Consider the following 16,735-nt stretch of genomic DNA (forward strand, 5'->3'; position numbering starts at 1 on the left):
AGAGAGAGAGAGAGAGAGAGAGAGAGAGAGAGAGAGAGAGAGAGAGAGAGAGAGAGAGAGAGAATCAGAAAAAGAAAACATTTTCATCAGGTACCTATTGTTGGTACTTCGTGGCAGGATCCAGAATTAGGTGAGGAGAAATTTGCTTCCCAAGAGTTACCCCAAATCAATTGGTAGTCATCATCCACAACTACCCAGATTGCAATTTACAGGTCTCTACTTCTTGATGGTTATAAAACCAAGCAAAAAGTCTACAGTCAGCAGGTGGTTTTTAAGACAGCATTCTGAAGGTCAGTTAGGACAACGGGTCTTTTTGGTTGGGTATTCTAATTTCTGAGACAAGATTCCTTTTCTGGTGTTCAGATGGGCAGGAGGGAGAGAGAAAAGCTGGCAAGGAACATGGCGAAACAGGAGCGCAATTCATGACCAGCTCTAACCATCTTGTGAATTTTCTGGCCAGAGTTAGTTAGACTCTGCCAAAGGGGTCGAGACTGTATTGCTGGTGCTCAAGACATCCTAATGGTTGGCAGGCACCACACCGAGCAGAGCACTGCCCTTCCTCAGAAGCCAACAGTCACGCTATGCCTTTTCACTGACACTATCTGACTCATGCAACCATTCAGCACAAATAGAAGAGGATTTAATTTAGATCTTTCAGCATCTAAGAGGCAGCTTTCCAAACGCAATTAATAAATAAAGGCTGGAGAACTACAACTCATTTGGGGCAGTTTCCATTCAAAAAGTTTGGCTTGGAGAGACATAACAGAAGGAGAACAAAAATGCAATCCTGGAGACCGGATACTGTGGTGGCTTGCCTAACCATGGTCTATGGGAGAATTTCTCTGGGGGTCCTTATAGATCCCCGAGAGAAATTCACCCACAGAACATGATTAGTTGAGACATTCAGATTTGGGGTGGAAGGAAGGAACTTCAAGTTTTTACAGAATCCAAAGTGCTGACAAGTTCTTAAGGACAGGAAAAAGGGCCAAGGAAATGCTTATTGCTGTGAGCTGTGAGCAAGTAGCACACAATGATGTAATAGTTAAAGCAGACTTGTCGGATTCTGGACAAGAAAATCCTCCCCTGGATTCTTGGAAAATCAGCAGGTTATGAATGGAATAAACAAGAACCTTCCTAACAATCATGGGATTTCTCAATAGGAATTTGGTTTCTTCCCTATATGGATTACTGGTGAGCTGCATTGCACCACATGTTGTGGGCCAGAGTGTCATGACAGGATCCCGTCCTTTGAAAAGCGAGCACAGCCAGGACAATAGAGTAAGGGGAAAATAGTTTTAATTCAATTAGATTTTAATTCCTTTTTTTTCCTGTTCAGTGGTGTCTAGTTCTTGGAAACTGCCTGGACTAACTAGGCCCTTGGCAAGGTTTTTCATAAGTGGTTTGCCATTGCCTCCTTCCTAGGGCTGAGAGAAAGAGACTGGCCCAAAGTCACCCAGCTGGTTTTTCATGCCTAAAATGAGACTAGGATTCAGAGTTTCCCAGTTTCTAGCCTGATTCCTTAACCTCCGCACCAAACTGACTCTCTTTTAATTAACTAAATGCAGTTAATGTGACAACTCCCAAATCTTTAAAATTGGAAAGCAGCTCTTCTCAAAAAGAGTTTCTGGAGGATGGATTGCAAGCCTGGGGTGCTAGGTTGGATATATAACTGATCCATAAGCTGAGCTGTTAGGACTTTCTATCCGTTGCCATTTGATTCTAGTTACACAACACAAACAAAGACTTTGGAATGTGCTACTTTTAGAATCCTAGCATTGTTATGTTTATCTGATTCGGCAGGTTTTCATGTTCTCACCACTGTTATTTTATTTTTACCATCGTCCAGCATTAAGTCAATAAGTACCAGGGATTGAGGGAAAATAAACACTATCAAATAAGACAGCATTGGTAGGAATTCTTGAAAGAATCAAAACATATCCAATATAGAGGGACTAATAGAGGCAACCAATTTTGTGATTATTTAAGTTAATAAAAGTATAAGAAAGGATGGGCATGCCTATGTTGCTTAAATTCTTTTGCATGAGTCTACTTTCATCCCAATAGGGCAGTCCAGCTAAACTTTTGTCAATCTTGTGCTTAGATTTGTGAACCCCAAATATCTAACTCAACCAACCAACCAAAGGCATTCTCTAAAGGAGCTCATCCATTAAAAAAATGCGGTCCAGAATCATTCTGATCAGCCATACCATCTCCCAGATTACAGATTCTATTCCCCTTTATTTACTATTTCCGATCCCTCCCCCACCACACCATAAATCAGCAAGCATTCAATACTTTCTAGGCATGCTCAGTTGTCACACATGAAGACTGAAGAATCATTTCAAAAGATCCCAAAAGTTCTCCCCCAACAAACACACACACACACATAAAACGGGGGAGAAAGGGGTATGTAGGATTGTGTGTGCCTGTGGTTACTTTTCATCTGCATGAAATTAAGCAGTTGAGAACTGCAGACATAACTGATGCAACGGCTATGCATTGTTGCAAATCCAGAGGGAAACGGAAACTTTGACTGACTGCAGCTCTTTAAAACAGCCATGTTTTTCCCTGGGTGCCTTCTGCAAAATCCTGAGAAAAGACACAACCTATATTCGTATCTTCATGTGCTCAACTACCTTTGGCCCTGAGAATGTGAAAAGCACAAATTAACAGTCCACATTCTGAAGAGAAGCTTGATCAACCTGAAGCAAGGATGGCTGACCTATAACTCATATAAAAAGGCAGACACCGAGTAAGATGTTCAGAGGGAACCACTGACATTTATGGACATGCTGATGTATTTATTAGCTGGAGTACAATGGGAGGGGATTTAAAGCTAAATGGGTTTTTTTTTAGGGCTGCTGCTTTTGACTTTTTTTTCTTTCTCTTATTTTTTTCCTCGCTCTTTTGTTTTTATTTTCCGTTTAAATGATAATATCCATTTATCCTTTCAATAATGATAAATAGTCAGCATACTAATATTATGTTCCGGTTTTTATAAAGTTCTCCATGGAGGTTTTTGTAGATGATATAATGAACTTTGTTCTATGCAAGCAATTAATTAATGAAAATCAGGAACTTTCAATTTCATGACAATTGTAAACTTCCTTCCTGTTTACTATTTTGTTCTCTTTATCCACTGTGTTTATTTTTATTTTTCTTCATTTGGTAGCTATTTATTCTTTTTTAATATTTAGTAAATAAAATGAAAAGTTAAAACAAACCCTACCTAGTGCAAAAATTAGACCACAAGCCAAATCTGTTTCCAATATGCCCTGCCATTAAAATTGAAACAAATGTGTATCATATCAGAGACACAACAAGATCCAAGGACTAAGTCATTCTGGTCCTTGACATAATTGTGGGGAAATTCCAGACTATCCATGGGAACACAGGAAAGACCCAAATATCTAGAGATGAATCAAGAAGTAGCAGATCCTAGAAATGTCAACTGTAGGACAAGCCCTTTTACTGCTACTCAGTTCTGCCGCAGCTCCAAGCACAGTATCAAGATTCAACATTTAAGGCCAGAAAAAACAGCAGTTTGTGGAAGAGTTCTGAATGAAAATTAACCAGCTGTTGAGTTTGAGGCACAAATGAAGATGAACAGAATGTTGGAAAAAGCAAATATCTTCCCTTCCCTTTGAGGTATACAGAGATCTTGCTGCCCCAGCCCTTTTTAACTGTTCTTGAAATTGTTGTAATTCATATTGTTGTCAAAGTTAGGTTGCAGATGGACCATAAGGTATGCAAATTTAAGGGCTGAAAGTGCAAGAGTATAAAAAAATGTTGATGTACATGGATGACCTACATAAACACCATCATCAAATGCAGGATAGATATGCCAAATCAGCAAAGCACCCAGATTATGGGGCATGAAATGAATGCTGTTTGGGTAATTTCTATCTAATGTTGTACAGACACATCTTAAGCATCCCTCTATACACATGAATTACATCTAAACTCTCCTATAGGGGCAAGGATATCAGTAGAACCCCTTAATAGAGAAGTTGAGAAATTTATAGCGTTGAGTCAGTCAGATGCATACAAACATGTAAACGGGATTAACTCTGATTATTACCAGAACGGATGGAGGAGGGTTAAGGCCAGGTGAGACAGTTCTCTTGCTTAAAACAAAGGTTCCAGCCCCAGAAAAGAGTAATTTCCCTTTTTTATAAACAGTCCCCTTTCGACCTTAATTTAACAATGCAATTATTCCAGAACAAAAGAACACACTTACTGGCATTACTGTGCAATTCCAAGAGGAAGCGGTCACAAGCTCATTGACGCAGCTTTTCTGGCTTAGCATCTCGGAGGCGCTCAAGTTACTTTTGGTCCTTCTAGAGTCTAATTCTGGAGTATTCCAAGAATTTGTCCCGGCACTTGCCCTTCTGGAATTCTGCTCAATCGCGTAGATGCGTGCCGTGGTCCCTTCTGGTTTGGAAGGATCAGTAGATGACCTACATGGAGTCCGAGGATTTACGTGTTCAACCTCTTTGGCTAGAGAGTCTTCCAAAGAACGCAATCCTCGTCTTGTCCGCCATGAGCTTCTTACCGTGATGTTCTTGGCCTCAGATGAGTTTGTCCCCAGAATACTGTGACTCTTCCAACCGACCGTCTCCATGGGCGGTTCACTGTTTTTTTCGGTGGTGTCCGAAGGCCTTATTGTAATACTGCTTTTAGAAATGACCGTTTCTACTCTGCTTCTCAGAACAGAGTCTCCATTTTTATCAGGCTCTGGTAACTTTACGGTTATACTGCTCTTGTTAAATGAGAAATCGTTAGGAATGCTGGTTGCATCTACTCCTGGAGAGAGTTCACTTGGAATGGCTTGAATTGTAGCATCAACTGTGCTGCTCCTTGGAGTAATTGGCTCAGATGGGTAAATGGTGATGCTGCTGGTCATTTTATGTGCTACTGTCTTACAGGTGGCAGGCAGTTTTTCACAGCTGGTTTCCAGACCAGAACCTACACCACCCATGATTTCCTTCACATCTTTCTCCACAATTGCAGGTTTGATGACGGCTTTCGAACGCAGAGCTTCTCTTGGACTAAAGGGCCGTCGGGATTTCAAACCTGACATTGCACCAGCTGCTGTCATTTTTGATGGTCTACTGAGGTCTTCGCTGCTTGCGCTTCTATCGTTTTCAAAGGAAGAGATATGAGCGGATCCCCTGGAGGTTGTGAATTCTCGGGAAGTGGTTTCTTTTTTTATTCCTAAGTCTAAAGTAGCAGAAATATTTCCAAATTTGCTTGTCCTTTCCTCGGTGCGGGATTTCTCAATGCGGCTGGGATTGACAGCTTTGGATCTTGTTGCTTTTAGGTCCAAATTGTTGCAGTTTACATTCGACGAAAGAGCTTGGTCCATTTCCTCTTTTTGAGCAATTGGATGGTTCTGCGAGGTATCTTCTTGGCTTTTGGAAATGAGCCAAGGCTTCGATAAAAGAGAAGGTTTTGTCATTCCATGTGGAGGCTCCATAGACTCTCGGAAGTTGACTACCTTTTGAGAGTCCTCTTCCAAGTGCTGCCTACGAGCTGAAAACGTAGCTTCCATCTTTGAGCTCATGGATTCAGAAGTCAGGGTTTCTCCTGAGGGATACTGCCCATAGGATGAAGCAGCGCCATTTGGAGGCCCACCATTAGTTTTGGAGGTGCGAGTATCAGTGGTAAGAACCAGTGATTCCGTGACATGCATCTTCAGGCCCTTTTCAGAAGATGGTCCTGCGAATTCTGGTTTGCTGGGCTGGTCTTCGAGGTCATCAGGTTTAACATGATGAGCAGCGTTCAGTGGCTGGGGTTCTTTTTCAACTCTATTCCTTGTGGTATGTTCGTTTTTGGGTTTTGAAGAGATCTTCCAAGATTTATGCTCCTGGGCTGCAGGTGGATAACGGCTAAGCACTGAAGGCTGCTCCCTAGATTTCTTCACTTCAGTGGCCGAGGTGCCGCTGTCTTTTGGCGGAGAACAGTTCACACCTAAGGTTGATTTGTCTTCTACCCATTTAGCATCAGTTGATAAAGAGTCTAATACTGCATATGTGCCAGATGTTTTGGCTGCTCTTCTGCTGTTCATATTAGGGCTTGTAACTCGCTTGCTACTTTGGCCATAACATTCATTATTCAATTCTCGATTGCGTAGCCTCTCCCGCCGGTGTTGAGGTGAAAGTTCCCGTGACTTAGGCTTAGAAACTGCTGACTCAGTTGTAACAGTTCGATGCTTGGGTCGGTCGTGCTTAGCTCGGCTGGGCACGTTCACGTCCTCCATCTCTGCTTCACCGTTCTCCAGCTCTTTCTGCTTTTTCATCTCTATTTTTATTTCTTCCAGCTGGCCCACGAGGATTGTGTTCTTATTCTGTTCACTCAAGTAGCTGTCGTGGAGGTCATTGTTTTTGGCTCTAAGAGTTTTAAGCTCCTCTTCCAAAGACTCAAAATGTTTCATCTGGGTCTTAAGCTTCTCAATTTCTTGATTGAGGTCCCTCACTTTGTTGTCTTCTTGGTTTTTATTCTTCTGATTTTCAGATTTGTTTCGAGTTTCATTTTCCACAAGCTTTAGGTAGTCCAAGCTGGCTTTTCTCCTGGTTTCTTTTGAGGATAGTGCTGAAGTTGTCAAGTCAACCTCAATCCTTAGGTCATTTCTGTCAATTATACTATTGGACGATCTCTCCAGCAGATTTGATGTATTGCGAGTTTGGTCAGCCCGATTAAGTTTATTATTCTGTTCCAGCTTTTGGGTGAGCTCTTGGATCAGCTTTTCGTTCTGCTTCTCCTTTTCAGTGAAATGTTTTCTTTCACTGACAAAAATGAGGGCTAAAGATTTCATCTTTTCCAGTTCACTCATTAAGCTTTGCTCTGTTTTATCCAGCCGGTCTTCTGACTGTTCCAGTTCTTTCACTTTCACCCTAAGAACTTCCAGTTCTGTTGAAATCTTCTTGGTCAGGTTTTTCTCCTCGTTGAGGCTGAGGCAAAGCTGAGTACAGTCATTTTTACTCCGACCAAAGGCCTCCTCCAGTTTCTCCAGCTCAGCCATTCGCTTCTGAAGCCTCTCGATTTCAGATTTCAGCTCTCGGGTGAGGCTCTCCTCGTCCTCAAGCTTGGTCTTCATCAGCTGGCACAGCTCTTCTGCCTTTCGGATCTCCTCGTCCTTGCCTTCTATTTTCAAAACTCTCTTTCGCAAGGTTTCCACATCAGCCAACATGCTGGAGTTGCTGCCTTCCGCCTGGATCACTTTATCCTGCAAGTCTAAAAGCTCGTCCTCTGCTTTCTGGAGATTTCGTGTGGCTTCCTCTAACTCATCAAGGCGGCGGCTGAGACTCTGAAGTTTGAAGCGCAAATGCCGATTGGAGGTCTCTTTATAAGACGAGTAGTCAGCCATGTTTGCCCCTCAGTTTATTTCCCTTTCCTATGTCTCAAACGAAATTTTCAGTTGGTGGGTTCTTTTCCGTGATTTCATAAAGCTTTGTAGAGAATCGGCACCTAAAAAAAGAAAGAAAGAAAGGAGAAAGTCAATACAAAGAATGTGACCTCAGTTTTACCTTTGAATGTGTAAATAGTTTGTGAATGGTTTCATATTTGCTCATTGAGAATGTAATTGTGACGTGCTTTTTAACATTTTCACCACAGGCTAAATAAATAAGTAATGGACTTAACTTTGATTACTGCGAAATTAAATGAAATCAGACCCAGTATTTGTGGTGGCCCCATCCATTTTGGCATGGGTCCTATGACCCATCACACAGGGTCCCAATATCTTGGCATAAGCCAGGGGTGTCAAACTCACAACATCACATTGCCAGCAATGGGGTGGGCGTGGTTTTGTCATGATGCATCCAGCCAGCAGGCCGGCAGTTTGACACCCCTGGCATAAGCAAACAGAAGCCCCACTAATTTAGGATACGGCCACCGAGATAGCACAGAGACCTTATGTGCATACCAATTTATTATTCTCCGACATAAAATGCACAATGGGCATGAAGGTTCAGTAGGCCAGCATGTTGTGAGACCTCCTTGGACACGACTTATGTCATCCATGTTGTACACTGACCAACAATGGCACAACCCCCGCAGTCACACTAAAGCAGGACAGACCATTTCCTTATAGTGGAAGACATGGCTTGCTTTCCATGTCTCTAGCCCTGTCCAGCTGGAACTTCAAGAGAAGGCAGGGGATGTGTGCGGGTGAGCAAATTGTACCCTGCTATGACCCAAAGACAGAAACGATGGCATAGAGTCCCTAAGAGGGCCAAGGATGAAAACGAAAGAAGAAAAAATCAAGTTGATATCACACACTTAAACAAGCCAAAAATATCATCCCGCATCTTCTTCTCCTTGGCAAGCCCCTCCCTCTACATCCTGATGCCATCTGGTTGCAAGGGAAACCCTTTTATACCCCAAGAGCAAGCTCTTGTGATACGAATCACCCACAGTCCTGTTACACCGTTCCCACCTAACAGATGTCCTTTTCCAGAGAGTTAGTTCACTTCCTTTTCCTTTCCTACTGCTGAATTACTCAGCCTTGTAAAAAAAAAAATGGGCAAAGGAGCATTTTGTAGATTTGAGACAGGGAGCCCAGCTTGAGCTGGGACTATTACCTCGTACAGGCTGGAGAACACTTGGACTTGGCCCATGGAATTAAAATGGACATCAGAGCAATTAACAGAAGAGAAAGGAAAATCACTGCAGGAAAGTCTGAGATAATTACAACTTCCATAAAGACTTCTTTCTTTCTTTCTTTCTTTCTTTCTTTCTTTCTTTTTCTTTCTTTCTTTCTTTCTTTCTTTCTTTCTTTCTTTCTTTCTTTCTTCTTCTCTTTCCTCCTCCTCCTCCTCCTCCTCCTCCTCCTCCTCCTCCTCCTCCTCCTCTTCTTCTTCTTCTTCTTCTTCTTCTTCTTCTTCTTCTTCTTCTTCTTCTTCTTCTTCTTCTTCTTCTTCTTCTTCTTCTTCTTCTTCTTCTCTTTCCTCCTCCTCCTTCTTTTGCAAAATGATCCCAAATTCAAGTATGGAGCTAATTTGGAGCTAATCTCTACAGGCCTACAACCTGACCTACTATACTAGTCATACAACACAGTTAACCAGGTCAGTTACAAACCTATTGGTTCCTTGAATCCAAGGCATTGTACAAATCCAGATTGTCTCTTAAATTCAATAAACATTTTGTATGTAACAACCACTGTAAGATTGCTTTCCTTACTCCTAACTCCATGCTAGGTTCAAATATCACACTAAGCCACAAAGGGATTTGTTTGGTTTTGCTTTATGAGACCTATGAATCCAGCACAGTGTGTAAAATATTCTTTGTGGTTTAGTATTATGTCAAAATTAGATCACTGTGGCTTGTTCAGACCAAGCACAGTGTGTCTAACAAAGCAATATTTTAAAAGATATTAGCTTTTCCCAATATTTTTACCAAGTCTGTGGGCCTTCAGATGCTGCTGATCTACTATCCTAGCATAGCCAGTGGTGAAAGAGAAGTGGAAGTTGTTGGGATGGGATGTCTTACTAACCTGGAAAAGCAGAAGAGGAAACAAGACCATTGCAAATGTCTATGGAGATTCTCAATCATCTAGGTCATGGTTGTCCCAAACATGCTTTTTCCAAAAGGCAACGGGACTTTCTTGTTTCTTTTCCCCTTGAAAACATTTCGCTTCTCATTTAAAGAAGCTTCTTCAGATGATAAGCGAAATGTTTCAAAGGGGGAAAAAACCCCAAAAAAGTCCAGTTGCTTTTTGGAAAAAAGCACCTTTGGGACAAGACCATTGCAAGAGAGACCTTGGCCCAAGGCAGTAGGGAGGCTTGTGAGGAGAAAGAAACTTAGAGCACTTCCTCCTTAATTACATTATATATAGACTGAGAAGGATAACCTCCTTGATAAGCTGTCAGGTTCTGTTCTATCAGGGGTCTTCAAACTTGGCCCTTTTATGACTTGTGGATTTCAGCCAGGCACACTGGCTGAGGAATTCTGGGAGCTGAAGTCCACAAGTCATAAAAGGGTCAAGTTTGAAGACCCCTGTATTATATTATTCTCCTGGTAATAAATATCTTCCAGAAATCCAAAGGGTTCTTCTTTCCTACATTTGCCAGCCTCAAAGGGCTTGGCCACTGTACTTCAGCCATGGTTATTTGTCTTCACAAAGCTATTTAGCCTTTGACCCACACACAAGATCTTGCCAAGGGTGGGAAACTCTGTCTTAGTCCAACATCTTATTTCTCATTGTGGCCAAGGGACTGCTTCTCCCTTGTAAAAAGAAGACAGAGGGCAATTGCTCCCCTGCCATTCTTCCCCTGCAACTTGAACTAGGCTGCTCACAACTTGGGAGGTAAGGCTAGGTCTTCAAGGCTAATAGCCCTTAATAGACTTGTCCTTCATGAATTTATCCAGTTCATTTTAAAGTCATCCATGTTCAGGGCTATCATCATGTATTCTGGCAATGAGGTCCTCAAGGTAATTTGTACCATGTGAAGTTGTGTTTTCCTTTGTTTGTTCTAAATCTCTTTCCAATCAATGTCCTAGGATGACCCTATAACCACCTAACCACTTCCTTCTAGATTTTCCTCATTCCATCTAGGTCTTCCTCACTACTCTGCAGAATTACCCTTCTTATCCAAGAGCTTTTTTGGGGGGCTTCTTTTAATTTGATCAGCTGTTTCCACAGCTTTCTTTGCAGCCTTAGAGTACTAGAAAATTGCATTAAAATATAAATTGCAATGCCCCACCCATTCAAGTGATGGATTCTCCATTTTCCCCACGAAGTGCATTCCAATGGCAGGGTTCTAATTACTGCAGAAAATTTAGGGTTTAAAGGGAACAGGGGTCCTTTTATCATAAATATTTATATGTTGCCTTTGTGTGGAGAAAAGTATTTAACACAAAAATATTCAAAATAAAAAGGAGGGTGTGGAGATGGTGAAAGCTCAGAGGGCAGGAATACTATAAACAGCCTTTCCCCATTCCCCTTTTTAGTTTTATTTTTCGGTTGCTTTTTATCATTCTTTATTGGGACAAACCAAACATCAACAAAACATTCAAGATAAAAAGGAACAAAGTAGTTGTAAAAAAAATGGAACAAGAACAAAAAGCAAACACTGGAGAGGGGAAAACACAGTTGTGGGCATATGGAAATATACAAACAGACATTTGTGGTCTTAAGGAGAAAGACAAAAAAAATTAAACATCTGCATTCAATACTTCTATCTGGAAAGGCACTGATACAGATGGAGTTTATCTACTAGAATGACATTATTGCAAATAGTGAAAGATTTTTCTTTCCGTTCCTGAGATGGCACTGCTGTAGCTGCTCTTAAAACCAAAACGATAACTGAAGGTTAGCCTGACTTTGCCTCTGGAGTATTATTTAGCAGCCAAGACCATGCCACTCCAGATGTTTTCTTCCCTTTTTAAAGGGCAGGGCTTCCTGTCAACCAGACAGGAACAGGGTTTTCTTTTCCTTTATAAATAGCAACCACTAAAGGTAGCTTTGGGCTAAGTTAAATTAAAAATGTAAAATGGCCTCTCCCAGCATCTTAGACTAGGAAGACTCAACATCTGATATTCTCCAGATGTTTTGGATGACACTTCCTCCAATGCTTTGCCATAAATCATAAATCTGGAAAATACCAGGTGACCTTAGAATACTCTTCCTTACCCTGATGCTTGGAAGGCACTCCTGTAGCGAGAAGAGGTTTAATGAAATGTCTTTATATTGTAAAAATGAGAAGATAGGGCAATGACAGCCAGTTTGGTCTAGTGCAGGGGTCTTCAAACTTGGCCCTTTTATGACTTGTGGACTTCAACTCCCAGAATTCCTCGGCCAGGCACGCTGGCTGAGGAATTCTGGGAGTTGAAGTCCACAAGTCATAAAAGGGCCAAGTTTGAAGACCCCTGGTCTAGTGGTTAAGGCGCCAGCTAGAAACCCGGAGACTGTGAGTTCTAATCCCACCTTAGGCATGAAAAAGCCAGTTGGGCGACTTTGGGCCAGTCAGTCTCTCTCAGCCCAACCCACCTCACATGGTTGTTGTTGTTGTGGGGAAAATAAGAAGAGGATGGTGTGTTGTATATGTTCATCGCCTTGAGTTATTATTTGTAAATAATTAGGTAGGATGCAAATCAATAAATGACTTTCTATATGGTCTATATCGGGGGGGGGGTTCAAACTTTGCAAGTTGAAGATGTGTGGACTTCAACATCCAGATTTCCATACTTTTTAAAGTTGCCTAGTTTGAAAAACACTTATCCAGGATTTAATAATATTCTAAATGTTGAGCTAAATCTATATTAATGCATGGATTTTTTTTCTTTAATTTTTGTTCATTTTAATTGCTCTGCTCTGCTAATTTATCGTATTATCACTATATTGTGTTAGATAGATAGATAGATAGATAGATAGATAGATAGATAGATAGATAGATAGATAGATAGATAGATAGATAGATAGATATAAACAGACAGACAGACAGATAGACAGATGATTGAGATAGATGAGAGACAGATAATCAGAAAAGAAAAATCTAAGCTCCAGAGATTACACTTTTATAGGTCAATCAATGTTGTATTAGTTACAAACTTTCTAGTGCCTTGAAACTCTTCTTCATGATAGAGTTTTGATTTAATGATGTTGCTTTGCTGAGTATTCTTCTAGTCCTCAAACTTAGGACCCTGAATAAGAGAGTGGAGAATTTTAGGAATGTAGAAATATGCAAAAGTAAAGCTCCAGAGTGTCTCTGCTCTCATCACTTCCCAATTATCTGTCCAGAAACTTTGTTTCTCATTCAGTAAACTAAAGTCAGCAGCTTTTGCTGACAGCATTAAGCACACTAGTTTATTGAGATTCCAGCAAGTTTAGATTCCCTGATGATTTGCTGACCTTCTAAGCTAAGGGAAGCAAAACAAAGTAAAAAAAAACATTTACACACTATGCAGATGATATGTTCTGCTGCAGGAACAAATCATCTTGTTTCAGCCTGTCAAGGTAGGCAAGAAGAATAAGGAACTGAAAAGGGGAGGGGATATTAAAGATAAAAGCTTTCTTTTTTCTATACTACTAGTAGTGAAGAATGTTTTTATTAAGACACACACACATGCAGAGGACTAGAAATGTGTTCCCACAGCACCTTTTTTGTGATTATTTTTTAGTTTATCTTTCTCTTTCACCAGTTCAAAGGCTCCAAGTGACTGGAACAGGCAATAAAAGGCACAGCCATGGCCTCATATTATCATTGAAATGAAGAATAACATGGATGCTACCTAATAGCACTTAGCACTAAGACTTATATACTGCTTCACAATTCTTTACAGCCCTCTCTAAGCAGTTTACAGAGTCAGCATATTGTCCCCAACAATCCGGGTCCTCATTTTACCGACCTCAGAAGGATGGAAGGCTGAGCCAACCTTGAGCAGGTGATAATCGAACTGCCGGCAGTTGGCAGTCAGCAGAATTAGCCTGCAGTACAGCATTCTAACCACTGTGCCACCTAAGCAGAAGGAAAAGCAGAAACATAGACTCATAGGGCTGGAAGGGAGCTGGGAGGTCTTCTAGTCCAACCCTGTGATAAAGGCAGAAGACCTTATATCATCCTAGTCAAATGGTTATCCAGTCTATTTTTGAAAACCTCCAGTGATGGAGCACTCACAACTCTGGGAGGCAAGCTATTCCATTGATTAATTGTTCTCACGGTCAGAAAGTTTCTCCTTATTTCTAGGGTGCATCTCTCTTTAACAAGCTTACATCTATTACTTCTTAACCTGCCTTCAAAATACATCAGAAAGCCCCTTTTGCATGGAAAAAAGCTCCTTGTGTCACTGTAGGTTTCAAGGAGAAAATGGCACTTGTTTGCATGCAATTTTTATTAAAACTTTTAAACAAGAAGATAAAAAATAATGCAAACTAATATAAAGTAACGAAAAAAAAAGAAATTAAAAAAACTGAAAAGTGCTAGAAAAGAAAAAAGTTGAAGCAAAATAGAAAAGAAAAAGTTATAAAGTAGTGGCTTCTAATATTCTTCACAACAGTTATAAAGTACAAATATATTTTAATTTCTCTCTCCAAAGTTACAACTCATTACTCTTGTTTCTATACTCTATCCTATCTAATCCTCAAAACCATAAATCAGAAGTTCATTTATTTTCGTGTTTATGCAAAAAGGCCCTAAGAGGCTTCCAGACACCAATAAATGTAGGTAATACCTTTTCTCTAATCAAAGAAATCAATTTATCCATTTCAGCAAAGTCTGACAAGTCCACTAAACGTTCCTCCACGGTGGGCAGTGCTGAATCTGTCCACGAAGAAAAATGACAACTTCATCACCACCCCTGGTCATTTGTCAAATACAACCCAGAAAAAAAGAAAGGAAAAATTCTGGTCTCTGAAAAAATGCTGACCAGTCAAACTGTGAGCCAGCTCAGTCTGTGGTGGATAAATTTGTGCAAGGAGAAAGCCTGAAATGAACTCTTACAGAGCCGGCTGTTTAGGGCACCAAGTACAGATCTGGAACAAAGAGATGGATGGTCACTAGACAGCATAACAAGAGAAGGACGGTCACTAAACAGCATATCAAGAGAAGGTTGGTCTCTAAACAGCGTAACGAGATTCTTAACACAGAGCAAGGAAGAGAGAATGGAATGGAATGGAATAATAATAATAATAGTAGTAGTAGTAGTAGTAGTAGTAGTAATAATAATAATAATAATAATAATAATAATAATAATAATAATAATAATAATAATAATAATAATAATAATAATAATAATAATAATGTTGGAAGGGACCTTGGAGGTCATCGAGTCCAACCCCCTGCTCAGGCAGGAAACCCTACACCATTTCGGACAAATGGCTGTCCAGTCTCTTCTTAAAAACTTCCAGTGTTGGAGCACTCACCACTTCTGGAGGCAGGTTGTTCCACTGGTTAATTGTTCTAACTGTCAGCAAGTTTCTCCTTAGTTCTAGGTTGCTTCTCTCCTTGATTAGTTTCCATCCGTTGCTTCTTGTCCTGCCTTCAGGCGCTTTGGAGAATAGCTTGACTCCCTCTTCTTTGTGGCATCCCCTGAGATATTGGAACACTGCTATCATGTCCCCCATCGTCCTTCTCTTCATTAAACTAGACATACCCAATTCTAGCAACCGTTTTTTATATGTTTTAGCCTCCAGTCCCCTAATCATCTTTGTTGCTCTTCTCTGTACTCTTTCTAGAGTCTCAGCATCTTTTTTACATCGTGGTGACCAAAACTGGATGCAGTATTCCAAGTGTGGCCTTACCGAGGCATTGTAAAGTGGTATTAATACTTCACGTGATCTTGATTCTATCCCTCTGTTAATGCAGCCTAGCACTGTGTTGGCTTTTTTGGCAGCTGCAGCACACTGCTGCCTCATATTTAAGTGATTGTCCACTAGGACTCCGAGGTCCCTCTCACAGTTACTACTATTGAGCAAGGTACCCCCTATACTATACCTGTACATTTGGTTTTTCTTGCCTAAATGTAGTACCTTACTTTTTTCACCATTGAATTTCATTTTGAAGGGACCTTGGAGGTCTTCTAGTCCAACCCCCTGCTCAAGCAGGAGAACCTATACCATCTCAGACAAGTGACTATCTAGTCTCTTCTTAAAAATCTCCAGTGATGGAGCACCCATATATCACCTTGATGTATATATTTCAATAATAGCGCAATTTACATGTTAGTCCTTTCCCAGAGTCTCTGAATAGCACACAATCAACTTTTTGTTACAAGGAATTTCCATCCAGGAAGCAGTCACAACACACACAGAATGTGTGGTCCCACTTTCTTGCTCCCCAGATGTTAATTGCCTCTGAACAAGCAGGTTCATTTAGCCATTGTGGCTAATCCTTGCCTCCTTAAGCTCAGAGCCGCTGTCACATTTTCGGGGACTCCGCCAAGTATAAATACTTCCAGTAGTCCTCAATTTACAACCATTTCTTTAGCGACCATTCAGAGTTACAATATTATTGAAAAAAGGGACTTAATGGCCGATCTTCGCCACTTACCACTGTCGCAGCATCCCCAAGGTCACGTGATCAAAATTTGGGCCTTTAGCAATCGGCATGCAATTTGTGAGACTTGCAGCATCCCGAGTTCACATTATCACTATTTGAGACTAGCCAGCTTCTACCAAGCAAAGTCAATGAGGGAAGCTGGAATGGCTTAACGGCCACATGATTCATTTAATAGCTGTAGTGATTTACTTAATGAAGCTGGCAAAAGAGTTTGTAAAATTGGGAGCATCTTACTGAGAACCCTTGCCTTGCCTAGCAACGGAAATTCTGGTCCCTAATGCGGTCGTAAATAGAGGAATACCTGTACTTCAATAGCATCCTCAGGATTATAGGTTACCCAGTCCTGCCCCTCTTCTGTCTCCCACTAGGCTGATGATTGATTTGTGTTAAAGGCCCTTCGCTCACCTAACCAAGCTCATAGCTGAGATGAAATATCTATAATGTTCAGTTTATAGACATTGATATCCGTGCTAATAAAATGCAGGCTGAATTTAGCCAACCCTTTCTGGAAAGTAACAGTTTATCCCATCAAGCTGCTTTTTCAATTTTATTGCTGAATTAGCCTGTTAATATTAATAAAACACAAAGTGGATAGCCCCCAGGGAAACCGAGAAGGTTAACTTTTTCATTTCCATACTGCAAAACAAACATGCCCCTCTCTTTAAATCTGTCTTGAACCCAACTGAATACATCTGGCACTGCAAGCAGCTCCCCCAACCTCCTTGTTTACAGCATCA

At 40.9% G+C, this 16,735-nt stretch overlaps 1 protein-coding gene across 1 annotated transcript in view; it reads right to left on the reverse strand.

The window, feature by feature from the left end:
* The window catches only part of LUZP1 (leucine zipper protein 1), a 9,159-nt gene extending 1,757 nt beyond the window's left edge, over window positions 1–7,402 (reverse strand). Inside the window, exons 1-2 of the mRNA XM_029284257.1 lie at window positions 4,241–7,402; window positions 514–516 (exon numbers count right to left, since the gene is read on the reverse strand). Coding sequence (XP_029140090.1) covers window positions 514–516; window positions 4,241–7,369 — 3,132 coding nt within the window. The 5' untranslated portion in view covers window positions 7,370–7,402. The remainder of the gene's footprint in view (window positions 1–513; window positions 517–4,240) is intronic.
* Window positions 7,403–16,735: the final 9,333 nt, after the last annotated feature.

This window comes from Protobothrops mucrosquamatus, unplaced genomic scaffold, assembly GCF_001527695.2.
Source record: "Protobothrops mucrosquamatus isolate PMUCROS unplaced genomic scaffold, P.Mucros_1.0 scaffold468, whole genome shotgun sequence".
NCBI lineage: Eukaryota > Metazoa > Chordata > Lepidosauria > Squamata > Viperidae > Protobothrops > Protobothrops mucrosquamatus.